Below are 20,000 nucleotides of genomic sequence, written 5' to 3'. Positions count from 1 at the left end.
TGCAGACGCCGTTCCTGTGTACAGATGCCGTTCCTGTGTACAGACGCTGTTCCTGTGTACAGACGCTGTTCCTGTGTACAGACGCCGTTCCTGTGTACAGACGGTGACCACATTTCCCTTTTTACAGCAGAGGGCCTTCACAAAGGAACAGAACACAGCACACACATACACACATATACACACACACATACGCACATATACACACACATACACATACACACACACACAAACACACACATATACACGCGCACACACACACACACACATACGCACCAACACATTGAGCCAAGGTGTTGACAAGCCTGTTCGCAGCAGAGGGGTGCTAAAATAGGAGCTTTATAATGAATCGCCACAGAGAAGCAGGGTGATAAGTACGCGGAACGGCATCGTATCGCGCGTAACTGAGGTTAGCGGCTAAGCTAGCGCTAATGCCGCAGCAAAGGAGCTCACAATGGCGACAGCAATGGAGCAACGGGCATCTGAGTCGAACAGAAGTGGGGCGGCAGAATTAAGCGGCAGGTGTGTGGCGGTGTCGGGCTAGAGGGGTGCCCACATGCCCAAAAGAAACCCAAAATAGAACAGAACTGCAGCAGACACCCTAGTACCCTGTACACCCCCCCCCCCCCCCCCCACACACAGTACAGAGACAAACACAGGGGGGAGGGGCAGGTGGTCCAGCTAACAAGAGAGAGAGGGATGGGAAGCAATACGGTGGAAAAGAGAGACGGGGAGAAAGAGACACATGGAAGAAGAATGAGGTTGAGAGAAAAAGGAGGGGGAGGAGGGAGGACAGAAAGAGAGAGAGAGAGGAATGAGATGGTGAGGGAAATAAAGAGAGAGAGAGAGAGAGCGGCAGAAGCATCTTGGCTTTGTGGCTTTAGGCGATGGCCTCGTGATGGTACTGGCTGCTCAACAGAATATTTGTAAAATTCTCTCCTTGCAAAGTCACAGAGCACAACAAGAGCGTGGAAGACCACGGATGCTCGCCTTTGATCCCCGAACACAGTCTCACACTCCCAATTAAATCTCCTAAAATACGATTGGATCGGCCGCGGAAGAAATGGGCGAAAGAGACAAACGGTTTTAATTAAGCACAGGACATTTTCTCTTTTTTCTGATCCCTTCCAATTTCATTACTGCGTGGCCCCAATTAAATGGTGGAACTAAAAAGCTCAAACACGCACACGCAGACACACACGCGCACACACACACACAGACACACAGAAACACCGGTTGCTCATTTCTGTCAGCCTATTTTACAAAAGCCTGAATTGCAGGCTGTAAAATCTCTTACACCACTTCCTCTCTGATCCTTAATCGACCCCTACATGAACCTCTCTCTTTCTCTCTCTCCCCCTCTCTCTCCCTCCCTCTCTCTCTCTCTCCCTCATTATTTGTTTCTGTGTGTTGTGCTGCCTTTGCTCCAGAGTATTCTTGCTCTCTCCGCGTTTAAACAGATCAATTCAGCAGTGAATAATGGCGAAAACCAGCCAGGCTTTTCAGGGGCAGGTTCGGGGGTTTGGAAAGACTCTACTACAGTAGATCAAAATATGGCAACATTATAAGTACGCAATAAGCACCGCACATGAAATAGACACTGCAGAAGCCCTCTGTAATGGAGCTGTGTTGTTCAGCGTTCAGTGTTGTTCAGTGTTGTTCAGCGTTCAGTGTCGTTCAGCGTTGTTCGGCGCGCGGCGTACCTTGAAGACGAACATCTCCCGGCGCAGGATGGCCAGCGTGTTGAAGCCCCCGTCGCAGATGTTGGGCTTGGCGTTGGGGTGGGACGGCCGGTCCCCCGCGGGGAGGCGAGGGGGCCGCGTCTGCCGGTCGTGTTTTCGGGGGTCCGCGGGCGGGGAGCGAGGGGGCGGGGCCGTGGGCAGGGGCCGGGTGGGCTGGGGGGCCCTGTCTGGGGGGCCTGGAGAGACCAAAAAAAAAAAAAGACAAAACGGAAGGTGAATACATAAGTGAGAAGAGAGCCCTGCCAATCTACCTCATAACCTATGATGGCTCTATGAGAACAAGGTTACTTCACCAGTTACAGTACAAAGACAAATTCACAGCATGAGATCAACTCTGACAGTCTTATTTTTACACTGATCCAGTATGACTTCTATAAAGGCTCATTACAGCTGAATTAACGCTTTCGGCACAGGGGCTCGGTAAGGCTCATAAACCTGCGGAGCTATGAATACCAGGCAGACACAAAGACCTTTGATTGAGCGAGATAGTCAGCAGGCGGGTAGGAGAACGCCCTCAAGACCGCAAAGACACGAACGGGGTTTCGGAGACGGCGGCTGAAGGGTGTCACTGCGCGTACCGTAAGGGTAGGCAGAAGAAGCGCACACAGCCAGAGGCAGGAGTTGTTGAGCTTGACACAATCAACCCAAGTCTGATATTTCGTCTCTTTGATAACACAAAGAGTAGGTAAGAAGAGAAGGAACTGAATCTCATAACAAGCCCAGCAGAAATATTCACAAACCCAAGAAAAATAACGAAATGAATGAACCGATGAATAAAATTAAATCCTTCATCAATGAGGCACTGAAGAGAGGACTGATTATGAGAGTTATCAGAATCGATGCAGGAATGCATAACTCCAGGAGCCCATTACAGAGTCCAACTGTCTGTTCACTGTAAGATAAGCACTTTTTTTTTTTTTTAAAAGCTTTAAAATTTACCGTCAGGGTTTTCAAAGGCTTTCTTTGCCCCAAAGACTGCTGCTGTGAACATCAGTTCTCATATTCATTATTTATTTATTTTTTAAAATAATCCACATGCTCGAGGGCTAATTCTGGTTAAAAAAAAAAAAGAATGTAAATACACTTAGAAAAGTCGGTAATTGTGTACGGAAAGCAGTTAATTGCCACTGCAACACTGGCGGTGATTTACATATTCACCTACAGCTGTATGTCAGACATTATCTGACGGAGAAACTGCTCTTCCAGGGATTCCACCCCACCGTCAACGACGGCACACAAAGGATCATAATCCAGATCGCAGTATGCCTCTGTAAAACTGGGAAGGCTTATTGTAATACGGAAAAAAGCTTTACATATTACAAGACAAGACTGATTCCTCTTCTTAAAAAAATAATTACATTCATATATGTACAGAGCGAGAGAGAGAGAGAGCGAGAGAAAAACCGAGTCGATCAACAGCGATTACCACCAATCGGAGACCAGACACCCAGCTGCCACAGCCAATCACAGTGGTGCATCCACGCATCTATCACACCTCTGATGTGGTTGCAGTACTCAGACGTGATGAATGAATGGCTCATTGATCGAATGAACAAAATAATATATGGATAATCCTCTTGGGTAAACCTCTGACATACAAGTGGAAGATTAATGTTAGCGCGATTGTTCTTCCTTTGGCGGTTTCACATCACGCAACCTCATTCTCTGCTCAGCGGCTGTGCGTAATCTCCTGAAACAGAGCAGCCAGAGCTACACGACAGAGATTCACCTTCCGCATGCAGCGCGAGAGTGAAAAATAAATACACACGTTTCCCTGTGTCGCTGCGACTAAAAGTTACGATCACGTTCCCTTTTCTGAACGTACGTACAGGGTACAGTGAGCTGTCTGCAGTGACTGTGTTGTGTACTGAATGGGGTACAGTGAGCTGTTGGCAGTGACTGTGTTGTGTGCTAAATGGCAGTCACTGTGTTGTGTGCTGAATGACAGTGACTGTGTTGTGTGCTGAATGGGGTACAGTGAGCTGTTGGCAGTGACTGTGTTGTGTACTGAATGGCAGTGACTGTGTTGTGTGCTGAATGGCAGTGACTGTGTTGTGTGCTAAATGGCAGTCACTGTGTTGTGTGCTAAATGGCAGTCACTGTGTTGTGTGCTAAATGGCAGTGACTGTGTTGTGTACTGAATGGGGTACAGTGAGCTGTCGGCAGTGACTGTGTTGTGTACTGAATGGCAGTGACTGTGTTGTGTGCTGAATGGTGTATAGTGAGCTGTGGGCAGTGACTGTGTTGTGTACTGAATGGGGTACAGTGAGCTGTTGGCAGTGACTGTGTTGTGTGATGAATGGCAGTGACTGGGTTGTGTGCTGAATGGGGTACACTAAGCTGTCGGCAGTGACTGTGTTGTGTGCTGAATGTTTTTGTGGTTTTGCTGTGCAGTGGAGCTTGATCTCGGGGTTCTTGCTGAGACGAAAGAGGACCAATCGAAGCCTGGCCTCTCATCCCGGGGATCTGAGGCAGAGCGCTCACGGGGGGGGGGACAAAACGCCATCTTCCAGAACAGAGCCCCCCTCCCCGGGGTCATCCCGCCCGCCCCCTCCAGCTCTGCGCCTCTGATTCCTGCACTCTTTCTTTCTCTCGCTTCTCCATTCTGCTCTCTGTCCACATCTTCCACAAAGCCTCCGTCCCTTCAAACTCAGCCTCTCCCATTCTCTCAAAATGTCTCCCACATCGCATTCTCTCCAACACTGCTCTTTTGTTCTTCTCTCTCTCTCTCTTTTACTGGAGAGGATGGAAGAGATGGGGAGAGGTATAGAGAGCTGGAGAGAGAGAGAGAGAGAGGTGGAGAGAGGAGGATAGAGGAGGATAGAGGGGGAGAGCAGTGGAGAGGGAGAGAGGGGGAGAGGGGGAGAGCGGTAGAGAAGTATAGAGAGGGGGAGAGAGGGAGAGAGAGGGGGATAGAGGGGGAGAGAGGAGGACGAGTGTGTGCGTGTGACCCAGGGGCCAGTATCTGAGTAGGGGAGAAAAGTAGGGGCCCCTGAGGCCCTCCAGGTCTCTTTCATCATAAACCCTTCTGATTCATTTCCTGCTGGCTGAAATATCCACGAATGATACTACTCAGAACAGCATCAGTGTATGAAAAGGAAAAAAAAAAAAACCCATCATAATTCCGTCACCATTATCATCTTACGAGCCCGTCTGACTGGAAATCATTTTCAGATTGCTGGGAAAAAAGGCGAATCTCTTGGTAAATGTTGGCATAAGCATACAGCGCACGCACAGAGATGATTTCCAATACCGCGAATGCAGCCAAACGCTGCCTTTCATATTCTCATTGAAACACAGTCCTGCTCCCGCCGGGGGAGACGCACACCAAACGGCACTCTGGAGCATTAATAACCTTAATGGCCCTGGTAGCGGGAGAGCACGACACACTGATTCATCTGTGAACGGGGGTGTGAATGTGCTGGAAATGGTGTTTGGAGACGGGAACACACTTCAGGGAACGGGAGACCTGGAACCCGCTCGGCACCATTACTGTATACAAACCTACACCGACACCTGTCAGCTACAGTTGAGCTGTTAGCCCAGGGGTTCTGTACTGAGGGCTGCTGTGTGTGTGTGTGTGTGTGTGTGTGTGTGCGAGGGTGAGTATCTACGTGTGTGTGTGCGAGAACTGCATGTACAGTCTACATCAAAAAAATCAGATCAAATAATGACTGGTCTGTTTAAATACTTCAGAACAGAAGTTGGTGTAAAATCCCGAAACAGATCGTTCCTCATAGTGCACCCCTGCATCGTCCACTCCAGATCGACAGGCCTCTCCTGTGGCCCCGCTCACTGCCCGGGGGCCCGACCGCAGGCCCCTGGCCCCACCGCCACGCGGACGTACCGTAGATCTTCTGGATGCCCTGCAGGTCGTCGTGAGGCAGTTTGAAGTTCTCCGTGTCCATGTACTGGTAGAACGGAGCCATGATGGCGGTGGGGTCGTTGGAATGTTCCAGGCCCAGGGCGTGGCCCAGCTCATGCACCGCCACCAGGAAGAGGTCATTTCCTGCGGAGACACAAAGTTTGGGAGGGGTGAGACCACTGCAGCAGGGCGTGTGGTTGGACGAGAGTACCTGTGTGTGTGTGTATGTGTGTGTGTGTGTGTGTGTGTGTGTGTGTGTGTGTGTGTGCGTGTGTGCGTTGTGTGTGTATGTTTGGAGTCAGTAATGTCAGACCTCAGACTTTTCATGTTGAAACATCTGGTCAATCTGCAATACTGGCTTTAAGCACTTGTCAGCTCTCTTGCAATTAGGAGCAGGGTTTTATAGCTGGTGAGGGGTGACCCACTGACCCAGGACAGGCAATGAGAGAAAACACAGCGCACATATGGCAGTGAAGCTCTCCATATGTGCTCTTCTCCCTGATTGGGCCTCAGAAGGATGCTGCAGTCAGGCCACAGTGTTCACACATTAGCAGTGCCTGCTGAGCGCTCTGTTTTTTATCTTATTAAAAAAATGTAGGCCTCTTTGCACTTTTTTCTCTCTGATGCTCTTAAAGAGAGTAGGTATAACCTGCTGGACCAATCAGAGTAAGAGAACCTGCTGGGCCAATCAGAGTATGGTAACCCGCTGGTCCAATCAGAGTAGGGGGACCTGCTGGTCCAATCGGAGTAGGGTAACCCGCTGAAGTTCTCTCCTCACTCAATGAGAGACAATAATAAAAAGAGGAGAGACACCTTAAGCCAATTAAAATGGAGCAGCAATGAACCGAGTTCAATGAAACAATGATTATGCGATGACATCATCATGCCCAGGAATAGCATTTATGGCCAGAATATGGCAGGTGGTTGTTCTGGTGGTAAGTGGGGCAGTAGCCTGGTGGCAAAGGTACATGACTGGGACCCGGAAGGTTGGTGGTTCAAGCCTCGGTGTAGCCACGATAAGATCTGCACAGCTCCAGGGGGGATTGTTTATTGTTTAGTCTAATCAACTGTAAGTTGCTTTGGAAAAAAAGCACCACAGCTGTCAGCTGCACACACATGCTGTGAAGCCAAGCCCAGGTTTCAGTGTATTTCGTGGCTCACACAATCGCCATCCAAAGGCAGATCCTCCTCTACCGTCTACCTTATCCGCCTGCCTAATTATTCACTTTATTTTTAATAAAGTTCTTATTATCTGTCCAAACAAATTCATCAGGTGAGTCAGCGGAGAGCTCATTAGCGTTCTGTTATAATGAGCGGGAACAGGTGGCGCAGAATGTAAAATAAAGAAATAAATGAACAAATAACATTTAAAAGCTAAAAACACGGGCACCTGTGTCGACAATACATTTCGGAAACCAAAAACAAACAGATAAAATGATGTAACGGCCTACAGGAAGCTGACCGAACGGAGCCGTATAACAGATGGATTGCAGTCTCGCTCCACGATCCCGCTCGCAGCCTTTGGACAAACAAGCTGATGCCTGTGTGTCCCGCGGCGGGCAGAGCGGGGCCTGTGGGGCGGAGCGTCTCCTGCTCCCAAACCCGGAGACGGATTACTGGCCGTGCGCGCTCCCATCGTCCGTCAAACCGCGCGCCAGGCCGGAACGCGGGGCTGTGTCCCACGCAGCCCTCTCTCCGTCAGCCACCGCTCCTCTGTGGCTGTCGGAGGGGGAAGACAGCGCTCTGCAAAGAGATGCCGTACGCACAAAACCGCAGCCAATCGAAGGCGTCGGTATGCACGAAACCCCAGCGAATCAAAAGCGTCGGTATGCACGAAACCCCAGCGAATCAAAGGCGTCGGTAAGCACAAAACCCCAGCGAATCAAAGGCGTCGGTATGCACAAAACCCCAGCGAATCAAAGGCGTCGGTATGCACAAAACCCCAGCCAATCAAAGGCGTCGGTATGCATAAAACCCCAGCGAATCAAAGGCATCGGTATGCACAAAACCCCAGCCAAGCAAAGGCGTCGGTATGCACAAAACCCCAGTGAATCAAAGGCGTCGGTATGCACAAAACCCCAGCCAATCAAAGGCGTCGGTATGCATAAAACCCCAGCGAATCAAAGGCATCGGTATGCACAAAACCCCAGCCAAGCAAAGGAGTAGGTATGCACAAAACCCCAGCCAATCAAAGGCGTCGGTATGCATAAAACCCCAGCGAATCAAAAGCGCCGGGCGTTTCGTACGGCCAATCGGTTCGCGAGTAGCGAGCCGCGAGTCGCCAGGTGCGACAAGACGGAGCCTGACACTCGGCCGGTAACCACGGCGACTCTGCCAATCAAACTCCAGGGAAGGCGTTATAAATAGCGGAGGGGGAGCCGGGCCAGGAAGCCCGCGGAGCAGGAGAGGTTTTGGGGGCGAGACGCAGAGCCGGTCTGCGGGCAGGACGAGCGGGAGGTGTTAAAAATAAGCCCGTTGGAGGACTGCGGCGAGCTGGCACGCGCGCGGCGCTCTATGGTGCCGCCTCTGGGCAGGTCACTGCCAGGGCCCTCGCTGTGTGGCTGCGGGGGGATAAATCCCTCTTCCTTCTGCCACACAACGGCGATATGTCCCACTTACCGCCAGGGAACGAGAGAGTGGGGAAGTGAGCCTGGCTTTATGAGACACACAGGAAGTTTGGGCACTCCTGCAACTCTGAAAGAAGCAAGGCCTCCCGTAAATGATCTGATTTCATGCCTGAGCAAGATGGCCGACAGCAGCCAAAACCAGAGTCGCCTGCATCCTGTGACCTACTGCATGACCTTGTCCAAAAGAGCCATTTATTTTTTAAGCATTATATCTGATAATCACTGCGCAATTTTAGGTATATCTGCGCCTTGCGAGAAATATATATATTTTTTATTATTCAAAGGCAGTTTTGTATGGTGGGCAGTTGTGAAGCTGTAAACTCAAGCTCGTTCACACCCTCCTCCTCATTAGCCATTAGCACCATCTACACGGATAAATACAGAAAACACCCAACAACCGCATGACCCAAAATAGCCCACAACCGCACACTTCTGGCGGCATGCTGCTATGAAGTGCTGTGCTACTAACCTGCGACTGTTAGACCTATAGCCCATAACTGCACTTCTTGTGGTACGTTGCTATGATGCGCTAACCTGCAGCTGTAGTTAGACCTCCCGCTGGCACGCTCCCTACCCCACAGGGCGGCCTGTAGCGTTGTGGTTAAGGTACATGAATGGGACCCGCGAGGTCGGCGGTTCGATCCCCGGTGTAGCCACAACATGATCCCCGCAGCCGTCGGGCCCTTGAGCAAGGCCCTTAATCCCGCATTGCTCCAGGGGAGGATTGTCTCCTGCTTAGTCTCACCAACTGTACGTCGTCTGCCAAATTCCATTAATGTAATGTAATGTAATGTCTTTAGCATTCTACATCCTACATCCTACATTCTACATCCTGTAAGCCAGCATTCGCCGTCTGTAAGCCGACAGCGCGTGGGTTTCGGATTCGGCTCCGTCGTATCGGACGACCCGCTTGCCATTTGCGGAGAGGCGAGAACTCCCCACAAACACACCCCGGATCCCTGTCGCCAGCCGCCGTCACCGAGGCACGAGAACGCACACGCAGCCAGGGCCGCGGCCATGGCAACCGAGAAAAATCCAATCACAGGAGGCCGGCTGTATCTGAGCCTATGAGCATCACGCTGTCTATTCCAGGTGGTGACGCGGATTTGTTTCCCCCTGTGGAACAGAGCAGCGGACCCTGCTGCAGCCCACGACGGCGAGGACGGCGAACGAGGGGACCGCCGTCGCACAGAAACAGGCTAATCGACAGCCGCGATATCCAGAGCCTGTTATCCCTGCGGTCGGGAGCTTCAGTGGGAGGAGAGAGAGAGTGTACAGACCACATAAACCACATAAACCACATAAACCTGCAGGCCAACTGCCCCACGCAGCCCCACCCTGTCACATACTGTCACACACATACCCCTCCGCCCCACACACACACACACACACACACACACACACACACACACATAAACCTGCAGGCCAACAGCCCCCCGCAGCCCCACCGTGTCACATACTGTCACACACATACCCCTCCACCCCACACACACACACACACACACATAAACCTGCAGGCCAACAGCCCCCTGCAGCCCCCCCCTGTCCCCTCACACCGATACCCCCCCCCACACACACAAACTCTCTCAAATATGCTCAGTTAAATTAAGCTTTACGCAAATCTCACACAGAACAAAATTCAATATGAGCCATCAATTTGAGTACTCTTTTTTTACATTACATTAATGGCATTTGGCAGACGCTCTTATCCAGGGCGACGTACAGTTGATTAGACTAAGCAGGAGACAGTCCTCCCCTGGAGCAATGCAGGGTTAAGGGCCAGACGGCTGTGCGGATCTTATTGTGGCTACACCGGGAATCGAACCAGCGACCTTGCGTGTCCCAGTCATGTACCTTAACCGTTACGCTACAGGCCGCCCCACTCTCGTCCCGGTGTTTGAGCGGCGGGCCTTTTTCATTGGCCGGAAAGTGACGACAGCTACTCAGCAAAACAGAGTCCAATTGGTCCTTCTGCTCAGTCTCGACAGACGGCCAATGAAAGCCTAACGGTATATTTACACACAAACGGCACAACGGCGCGTCAAAGAGAGCAACCAGATTAAACGTGTGTAGCGCAACCTTGTGCAGTCTGTGTGAAAACACAGAGAAGCGGGCCCGTTTATCATTCTTAATTTAAACTTCAAATACATTATTTAATGCGCCGCTGAATGGACTGTTCGCACTAATTAGCAAACTGTAAAAAATTCTGCCATTTTACAATCGGAGTGAATATTGGTGTTCCTGGTTTAATGCTCTATCGGTGAGGTTCACATGTACATCGTCAAAAAAATAAAATCCTTACTGTTCTTATAGTAGGCAATAGCTCAGTTCAGCATCGATCGAAGACACAGCCCACTGCTAAAGTGGCAGCCCAAGAATGTTTGAGTCCTGACGCATTTACAATACCCTACACTGTCTTTACCACCTGCTAAGGTCTTCTGCTCGACTCAGCAGATCAATCCGATGTGCTCACATTCCCACACACAGCGTTTAGCCTATTTTTACTCTGCGGCACCAACAAAGCAACTGTATCATTTTTTTTGTTCTTTAGCAATTTTAGCTCTGGTGGGAGTAAGTCGATATTTTATTGTGTGCTTTTGTCCATCTCAAACACAGCGAATGTGTGAGGTGTAATATTTGTACACGCTGGTTTCAGGAAGGGAAAGCACTGCTGTGGTCATTCCTGCTGTAAAATCCAGCTATGACCAGCTTGAAATAGATTGCTGGTCTAAACTGAACAACCAGACTGTTTTTCAGCAGGAATCCCTTCATGACAGGAACCCTGTCCCCCTCTCCCCCCTTCTGAAACCCCCAAAATACCCCAAATCTGTTTCCTCAACGGGGCACGGAAGACGTCCTACTGTTGTCCATTTTAAAGCAGGAAGGTCTTCATTCATTTTATTTATGGCCAAGCTGCATGCTCACCAGACCTCACAGCCAATGATGCGATTCATACATGCTGAAAAGAACTTGATTGCTCGGATTTAAATCAAACTGTGAACCTAGTGAGACAACGGCTATTGGCACGCAAGATAAATGTTATGCAAGATAAAAAGGGAGAATATATAGTAAATACTGAGAATATGTTTTGGAATTCTGGTAAAAGACCTAAAGTAGAATTACCTCCCTAGAGAAAACCGATTTCGGAAAAGAAGGCTAGGAGACAGCAACCCTGCGCTAACTGACAGCGAGAAATGGATCCGGTCACTGTGGAAATAAACGGAATTGATTGCAGACCTCCATCCTTGCATGTCTGTACAGTGTCTGTACATAGTTCTGTTCCAGGACTCACCCACAGGAGGCATTCAGCATGGTAAAGTAAGGCTGTGAACTGCTGGGTGTTAGCTGGGGGGCGGGGGTATATCTTCCGGTATGTTCCAGGCCTATCCACCAAGCCTGCAGCTCTCATATTCACTATTCCCCATCCAACTCTTCTGAGCGAGAGCAGCCATGGAGATTCTCCACGCCTGAGCAGGTCAGAAACTGGGACAAAACCTTCCCTTTGAAGAGCCTTGCAGGCCCTTAGGGTGCCTGCTCCAACACTAACAGCCTACACTGAGGAGGATTTATTTACAGCACCTTTAGCCTAGCCATTGTGTGCTCTGGTCTACAGCTGTGGCTTCCCCGGGTCCGTGCCTGTATGCGCACCCCGTACAGGGCACGGGGAAGCATTCTGCGGCGATCAGTGCCTGCATTTTCAGTCCCTCGCATGAAGGTAGCATTGCGATAAAAGCACGCTGGACTCCTCTGACTCCCCCCTTCGTCCCCAGGAGTCCTGGTGCCCCAGACCGGAACAGTTCCGCTCCAGACACTGGTGTTCCCCAACCCCCACACCCACACCCACGCAGGACCACCAGACAGAGTGACTCACCGGGTGTCCTCGTTTTTACCCCACTAACGGACCTCCTCCCTCACAACTCATTTGTCAACTCTCTCCTCTCTCTCTCTCTCTCTCCTCCCTCTCTCTCTCTCCTCTCTCACACACTCGCCTTTTTCCTTCTCTGTCTCGCCATCTCTCCTCAACCCCCCCCTCTCTCTCTCTCTCTCCTAACTTACCCTGTTTCTCTCGCTTGTGCTTTCTCTGCCTTCTCTCTCTCTCTCCATCTCTCCCCCTCCATCCCTCCCTCCTCGTTTACCCCGTTGCTCTCTGTCCTCGGTTGCCCTCTCTCCCTCTTTCCTCATCCTCCATCTGTGTCACCGTCGCCCACCTCCTCCCCCTCCCTCCGTTCCTCCCCCTCTCTCCTCATTCACCCTGTCTCCCTCCCTCTCTCGCCTCCCACTTATTGACTGTCTCCTTGCCTTCCCAACCTCCCAGGCTTTCTTCCTCACCCGTCCGCGCTCTTCCTCGTTCGCTCCGTCTCGTTCCCTCGTCATACTTCTCCGCCTCGTTTGGCTTTGTCTGGCTCTCTCCATCATTGCCTCTCACTTCTTTGTCAGTTTTGAGCGTTCTTTGGTTCTGTCTCTGTGCCTCTCCTTCCATCGCCTCCCTCTTAATTGATCTTGTCACCGGAAAACAAACCGACTTAATGCAGAGGCACGGGATGAGTGACAGGGGAGAGTTTGACAGTTATTTTGAAATGGCGGGCAGCGTCACATCTGCCTGTTGCATTAGTTGTGCGCCTTTTCGATGTCCCAGTCCTTGCTTCCACCGACTGAGACTCTCCGTACCATCTGAGAACAGCGATTACTCGCAAAGACTAGCAAAGCAGTATAGACATCTGTAAAACTGCAGTTCACGCAAATCTGACTAATTTTGCCCCCCCCATCTTTGCCTATTCAACCACTTCACCATGTATCATAGTTTATGTCTGATTGGCCACCATTACCTCAAGCCCACATTCACAAGAGGTGATGTGGTTGGCTAGAAAATACTCAGTTGCATCCAAAAATATGTGTGGCTTTATCGCTCTGACCTGCTCTGCTTTCTCCAGGCTTACAACAAAGAGTTATGAACGCCGCACTACGGATGATTAATTTAGCAGACGCTCTTATCCGGAGCAGCTGATGAAGCTTCACCGGGCCGGGTCGTGTGGAAGGCGGGGGCGCTCACCGTCGTGGTTGGGGTTCCCCAGGGTCCAGGGCTCGTCCGAGTCGAAGTGCGTGTCCCCTCCGATCCCCGGGCCGGGGAAGTAGGCGTGGGCCAGGAAGCCGCCCTCGCCGTCGAAGGGCGAGCTGTCGCCGTGGAAACCCGAGGCGAAGATGATGGTGATGTCCACGTCGCGCTTGCCGTTCTCCAGCGCGCTGTAGGGCACGGCCTCGAAGCGCAGCGGCGTCACGCCCTGCCACACGTCGAATGCCCGCCGGATGGCGTCGTGCGTCTCCGTCAGGCCCACCTTGGGGGTGACGTTCTTTATGCTGCGGGGGGAGAGAGCACGCAATGCACGGGGTCAGCACACGGACAGCAACAAGAGAACACACGCGTACAAAGCACAGAGTCAGCACAGGACAGCAACAGAGAGAACACACGCACGCACAGTACAGGGTCAACACAGAGACGCCAAAACAGTGAGAACACACGCACGCACAGTACAGGGACAGCAACACAGTAAGAACACACGCACGCACAGTACAGGGTCAGCACAGGGACGGCAACACAGTAAGAACACACGCACGCACAGTACAGGGTCAGCACAGGGACGGCAACACAGTAAGAACACACGCACGCACAGTAGAGGGTCAGCACAGGGACGGCAACACAGTAAGAACACACGCACGCACAGTACAGGGTCAGCACAGGGACGGCAACATGGTAAGAACACACGCACGCACAGTACAGGGTCAGCACAGGGACGGCAACACAGTAAGAACACACGCACGCACAGTACAGGGTCAACACAGAGACGTCAAAACAGTGAGAACACACACTTACAAATGGTGAGGGTCAGCACAGTAACGCAACACAGAGAAACATGCACGTACAATGCACTGGTTCAGCAGTGACAGCAACACGCTTGTACACTCTCAAGAAGACGCATGTACACTCTCAGGAATCATGGGGTAACACTTTATTTGACAGCCTGTTAAGGACCTAGTACTCACTTATAATTAGGTAACTACTTTGATTTCAGCGGTGAGTACTATGAAACAAAGTCAGTCAGTGCCACATGCAAGTACTATGTGAATACGTTTTACAGCCTGTTTTATAGTACTCTCTGAAATCTCTCTGTAGTTACTGAATAAGTACCTGGTATTTACTCAGTGAATATGAGCTAAAAATAAACCATTATCAATAACGGCTACAAAAGGAACCTGGTGATTCCATGGAAGAATCCTATCTAGTTAAAATCATCTTGTCGGGCAAAATGGTTCTTTGTTTTGGAGCTTTTACACTTCTCCTAAGATGGTGTTCCACAAAGAACTAGAAATGGTTTCTCTACAGAATCGAGCAAAAAGCCAAAAAGCCGTTTTGGAACCCTTTTCTGAGTGCAGGGTGAGGATATTGTTGGGAGAACAGACTGTAGAACCCATATGCAAGACAAAAATAAGCATAGGTCACCTGAGCACAAATGACAGGTGAAAGCACACACAGAACACACCAGTAAGAAGAGAACACATACTGTACAGACTAGGCGTATAGGATGAGTCATTCACATCTTTAAATAATCAGTAGAGTTCAATTCAGTCCAATGAAAGGGCAAACGCAACAGTCTACCTCACATTCAGTATCAACCGGAGCAGAATTTAGCGCTGCGTAGCTCCACCTGACAGGGGGACTGCAATCAATGGGTCAAACCGGGAAAAGCACATTTCTTCAGATGATCAAAGTGAAGGAGAAACATCAGCCCTTTTATCTGAAACAGGAGGAATGCATCTTTCTCCAATGAATCTCTATTATGGTCCTAAATGGCTACCCACAGCGCTTTGAGCTGGGAAGGAGTCAACCGGGGACATCGCCGCCAGGCTAAGGACTCCAGGGGTAGGATGGGACTACGGGACTCCAAGCAATAACCAGCCAATCAGTGAGCTCGCCAACTAAGATCTACATCCAATTATTTTCCATGGCAACAGAACGATTCTCCTCTCCCTTCTCCCACCGGAGTTTAATCGCGCCACTCCTTTCACAACTAAGACATTTTCCGAGCGTCGAGCGACCGGTCATTGTATTTGTTTTGCCCCAATCTTCGTGTTATTAGCTTTGTGCGTGCTAAAAGGTTTTAGCGAATAATTCTGCTCTCCCCATAAGTGGACACAATCACTCCAAAGGCAAGCGGTCCCCAGTAAGTCAAAGACACGTTTAATACTGGCGGTAATATGTATGAGGGAGTGGATTCTTCGAGTGGATTCTCCCCCCAGCCCCTTCCAGAATACAGGGAGGACGAAATGAATCTATTCCGCAGGGCTGTGACAAGAATATGTATGAGGAGCGACAATCATTCCCTCAGTTTGGGTCAGTCAACCGTGAGGACTTTTAAAACATAAGGTAAAAACTCATTTTTTTACACAGCAAAGAGAGAGAGAGAGGGAGAGAGAGAAAGAGAGCTTGAATATTTCTTTTTAAGATGAAAAACAACATATTCCAGAAGCAGTGCTCAGTCTCCCCGTTCCCGCCTCTAAGTTCCGAATCCCTTGGGCTTATGGAAATCAACAGTTGTGCTCTCTGATCAGGAAAAAAAAAAGCGAAATTAAATGTTTGAAAGTTAACTTTTTTAAATTGTGGTTTCAGGCAGCTCGGCTGAACTTCAGCTCCCAGTCTTTATCGCGCTGCAGCAGATTTGCCGAAATGGACTCCGCTGCCCCCCGTCTCAGTCAGACCCTGCCGTTCTGTTTCCAACATCTCCTTTCAAGGGCCCGGCCCCTGATCAAATTAAAAGAGGGCCACATTTGAATAATCTTTTAAAAAGACACCCTTATCACATTAAGCTGCGGTCATCCATCACAGTTAAATGGGGAAAGAACTCTGCTTCTACCCATCCCCCCCCCCCCACGTTCCTCCGCAAATCTCGCCTCTCGCAAAGCGCTATTGATGCTGAAGATTTTGCTGCTATGCGCATTTAATACTTTTACCTGTCCAATTCAATACTCCAGTGCTGTCAGCTAATCAACGACCCAGAACTGTTCAAGGATTCTTGTTGTTGTCTGGATACGTCACATTCACACATATACACACATACACACATAGACACACACTGCTATAACTGCGGTAAAAGCACACTTGATTCTGAAAACTTCCCCAAGTTCACAAACAGCCAGAAATCTACCAGTGTGGCCTTCTCAGAGGAATGAAACAAAAGGGCCCTGTTTCATGCTTGAGTTTCCAGAGCCTGTTCTCTCCCTTTACAGACCATGGTGATTAATCATGGGCATTTCTACTGACAGCGTAAGACACAGAGTAAGACACGGGGATACCCAGCACTCCTAGAAGCACTGACTGCACTGCAAAAAACCCCAAATAAGTCTGTCTCAACAGTAGTATTTAAGTCTTATATTTACACTTATAATCATATTTCTGTTATTCTTTTGCTAAATAAAACAAAAATATTGCCAACGGGGTGAGACAGTGTTGACCCGTTTCAAAATTTGGCAATGAGGTAAAAAAAAATTATCTTGTCAAGCAAACAGTAACTTAAAACGAGCTAATATTCTCTACTTCAGAGGAATAAAGACAAAAACACTAGTTAAGACAGACAGTGCAGTGTAGATTAAAAATACAGGCATGGAGGAGTTGGGGTTTGCTGAAGGGAACTATGTGGCAAATAAGTTTGGCAAGTTTGCGCTTGAAAAGATGAGTTTGATTTTAAGATGATGTGATCTACATTCACATCAATCCACCCAGTTAATCACTTGCCAAAAGACGGCATCCATCAACCGCGCTCATCAAACGCACATTAGCATCAGGGGAAAAAAAAAGCAAATAACTCATGCGCCCCTTTAATATGTATTATTTTGTTTTGCATAGACTGGCTAACTGGCAAGGATAAATGGGGCTTTACAATTTCATCACATTACTTTGGAGATACTTGACTGTGGAGTTACTTTTGTTTTAGACCCTGAACCCACAAATGCCCACTGTAAAGCTGGAAGCTCATCAGAAACTTCTGGATACAAAATATCCTTCATTTCTCAAAAAGCTGTCTGAGCCAACTGAAAACATCAGGAAGAGAACTGTTCCTGCTTTAACCTGCAACTTCTGCATCACACCAGGAAAGCGGCAACTAATGTATGGAGGGGAGGTCGATGAAGCCTATACAATAACCATAAAACGTGTGTAGACACATACACCCACACACACAAACACATACACCCATACAGATACACCCACACATACACACATACACACCCACACACACACTCACACACACACACAGACACACACACACCCACACACATACACACAAACACATACACCCACACATACACACCCACACACACACTCACTCACACACACACACACACACCCACACACATACACACAAACACATACACATACACCCACACACCCCCATACACACACACACAAGCAAACAAACACATGAATGCGCACACACATACACACGCACATACACACTTGCACAAACACATACACACATGTACATACTGTATGCACACATGCACACCTGCACACACACAGACCAATTAAAATGTAAAATAGCAAAGTCAAGCCAAAGACTAGTCACTGAGAGGTCTGTCCACGCTTGTCCCAGGGGAGGGGGAGGGGTGTAACATTAGACTCCATTGGAACTGAAATAACCATTCATTCGCACTCTCTTATCTGCAGGGAAATTGTGTTTTTGCAAAGAGCAGACATGAACACTCCATTTTTCCTTTCTGCTCGTAGGTAATATCTAAAATCATCTTCCTTTGATCGTATCTTTAGCCTAATTAATGTTTTCTTTGTACTAGTTAATTGTCAGGTTCAGACCTTATGATTGAGCAAAATCTTTCCCAAGCAATGGAAGACTGAACAAAACAGAGAAGAGAGCAGGAGAAAAAAGGACACTGAAGAAAGTAAGAAGTCGTCCCACTGGAGAAGTATGAAAGATTTTGTTGAAAACAGGAATGCAGCTCTTAATCAAACATGCAAGGCTGCTTGTTAAGTCAAAGGGCCAGACACAACGGCACCGTGTCTTGCGGTAAACACACGCTGTCATGAGAACCGGCAGAAGATCTCTACCGCAGATCTACCGCAATCATAATTACATCATCCTTCATATAATTCAATCTCAGGCTAATGGGAGGAAGGATTGACTTCTTAATCATGGTGGGAACACACACACACACACACACAAACACCTACACAAGCACACACACACACCTACACATGCATACACACACACACACACACACCTAAACAAGCATACAAACACCCACACACGCATACACACACACACACCTACACAAGCACAAAAACACCCACACACATGCACACACATGCTACACAAGCACACACATACACACACACACATACACACGCATACACACACACACAAGCACACACACACGCAAAACCTGCACTTCCCTATTCCAAAACGTTAATGACAATTCCACACGTGAAAAAAGAGCACATCCTTCCTCAGCCAATCCTCTCAGTGTGAGAGGTAAATGGGCCACAGTCAGCCTCACGATCCTTTCATACCGGATAACCTGTCCTGCAATCTCTGCCTCCAGAGCTGGGGATTTCTCAGCTCTAAGTTTAGGAACCAGCTTGCCTCACAGATATGGAATAAGACATGATACATTGTCCAAATGTGAAAAGATCCTGACGAATATATTTCACAGCAATGTATTTTAAATATTAACTACAGGCCAGCATGCTCTTGTGTCGATCAGACTTAAAACACTTAAGTCTGAAATCAGACACTGAAGACCTCCATGATTTCACTGTAAGATCCCCGGTGTAACGGTGTAAGTTACGGATTTGAACCTTACACGGCAGTGTTTTATATTGGATACAGGAACTCAGGAAAACAAACAAATGTATTTATATAGTGCATCTTACACAATAGCCTTGACAGCATTCCTTGGCCTAAAAAAGACCTAGCTCAAAAGTAAACCAAGGGCAACAGTGACAAATTCCTATGAGGCGTACAGGAAGGGACCTTGGGAGGAGCTAGACAACGGCATTCGTTTCCCAAATCAATGCACACTGAATATGTATGATGGTGACAGACAGTGAACACGCAGCTGGCGTTGTTGTTGTCTGTGGTTTTGTCGCCCACCTCCCTCACGCTCACCTGTACGTGATGTGCTTGTGTTGCCACTTCTGGCCCGTCAGGGCGTAGCGTCGCCTCCTCACGTTGAGTTTGGACCCCCCTCCCTGCTGGTCCGGGACGCCGCACCGAGGCTTCTTCATCCAGCTGTGACGAGGAGACAAGCAGACGCCGTCAGGCGCTTCCTGATGACATCATCTCACCTCGACCCACCTTTGAGTTCTCATCATATCGGGTGTGTCCCAATACTCCAAAAATGTATCCTCCGTTCCTCCACACATCTCCCTCTCCTATCTGGAAGTATGTGGGGCCCATCAGCACACACACACACACACACACACACACACTATCAGGCACTGGCTGATGATGTCATGTCACTGTGACCCATCTGTTCTTCCATCATATCCATCACAAATTCTAAAGACCATGGTTCTGTAACCCTGCCTCTGGGGTCCTCCTTGCTATTCTGCACTTCAGCGATTGTTTTGGCAGTTACTACACCTCACCTGGTGTCATGGACCTGAACTGCTTGTTGTAGAGAAGGTAAAAACAGATCCCCCTGACTCTCCAGGCCCAGCGAGGCAGCGTAGACCCCTCTGTAACCCCACCAGATCCAGCACCA

At 49.1% G+C, this 20,000-nt stretch overlaps 1 protein-coding gene across 1 annotated transcript in view; it reads right to left on the bottom strand.

The window, feature by feature from the left end:
• The window catches only part of mmp16b (matrix metallopeptidase 16b (membrane-inserted)), a 45,372-nt gene that overhangs the window by 10,442 nt on the left and 14,930 nt on the right, over positions 1–20,000 (bottom strand). Inside the window, exons 3-6 of the mRNA XM_061255630.1 lie at positions 19,403–19,525; positions 13,282–13,586; positions 5,587–5,748; positions 1,701–1,915 (exon numbers count right to left, since the gene is read on the bottom strand). Coding sequence (XP_061111614.1) covers positions 1,701–1,915; positions 5,587–5,748; positions 13,282–13,586; positions 19,403–19,525 — 805 coding nt within the window. The remainder of the gene's footprint in view (positions 1–1,700; positions 1,916–5,586; positions 5,749–13,281; positions 13,587–19,402; positions 19,526–20,000) is intronic.

The sequence above is a fragment of the Conger conger genome, chromosome 9, assembly GCF_963514075.1.
Source record: "Conger conger chromosome 9, fConCon1.1, whole genome shotgun sequence".
NCBI classification, from domain to species: Eukaryota; Metazoa; Chordata; class Actinopteri; order Anguilliformes; family Congridae; genus Conger; species Conger conger.
The sequence above is the reverse complement of the archived record's forward strand: the minus strand, read 5'-3'. Positions and strand labels throughout refer to the sequence as shown.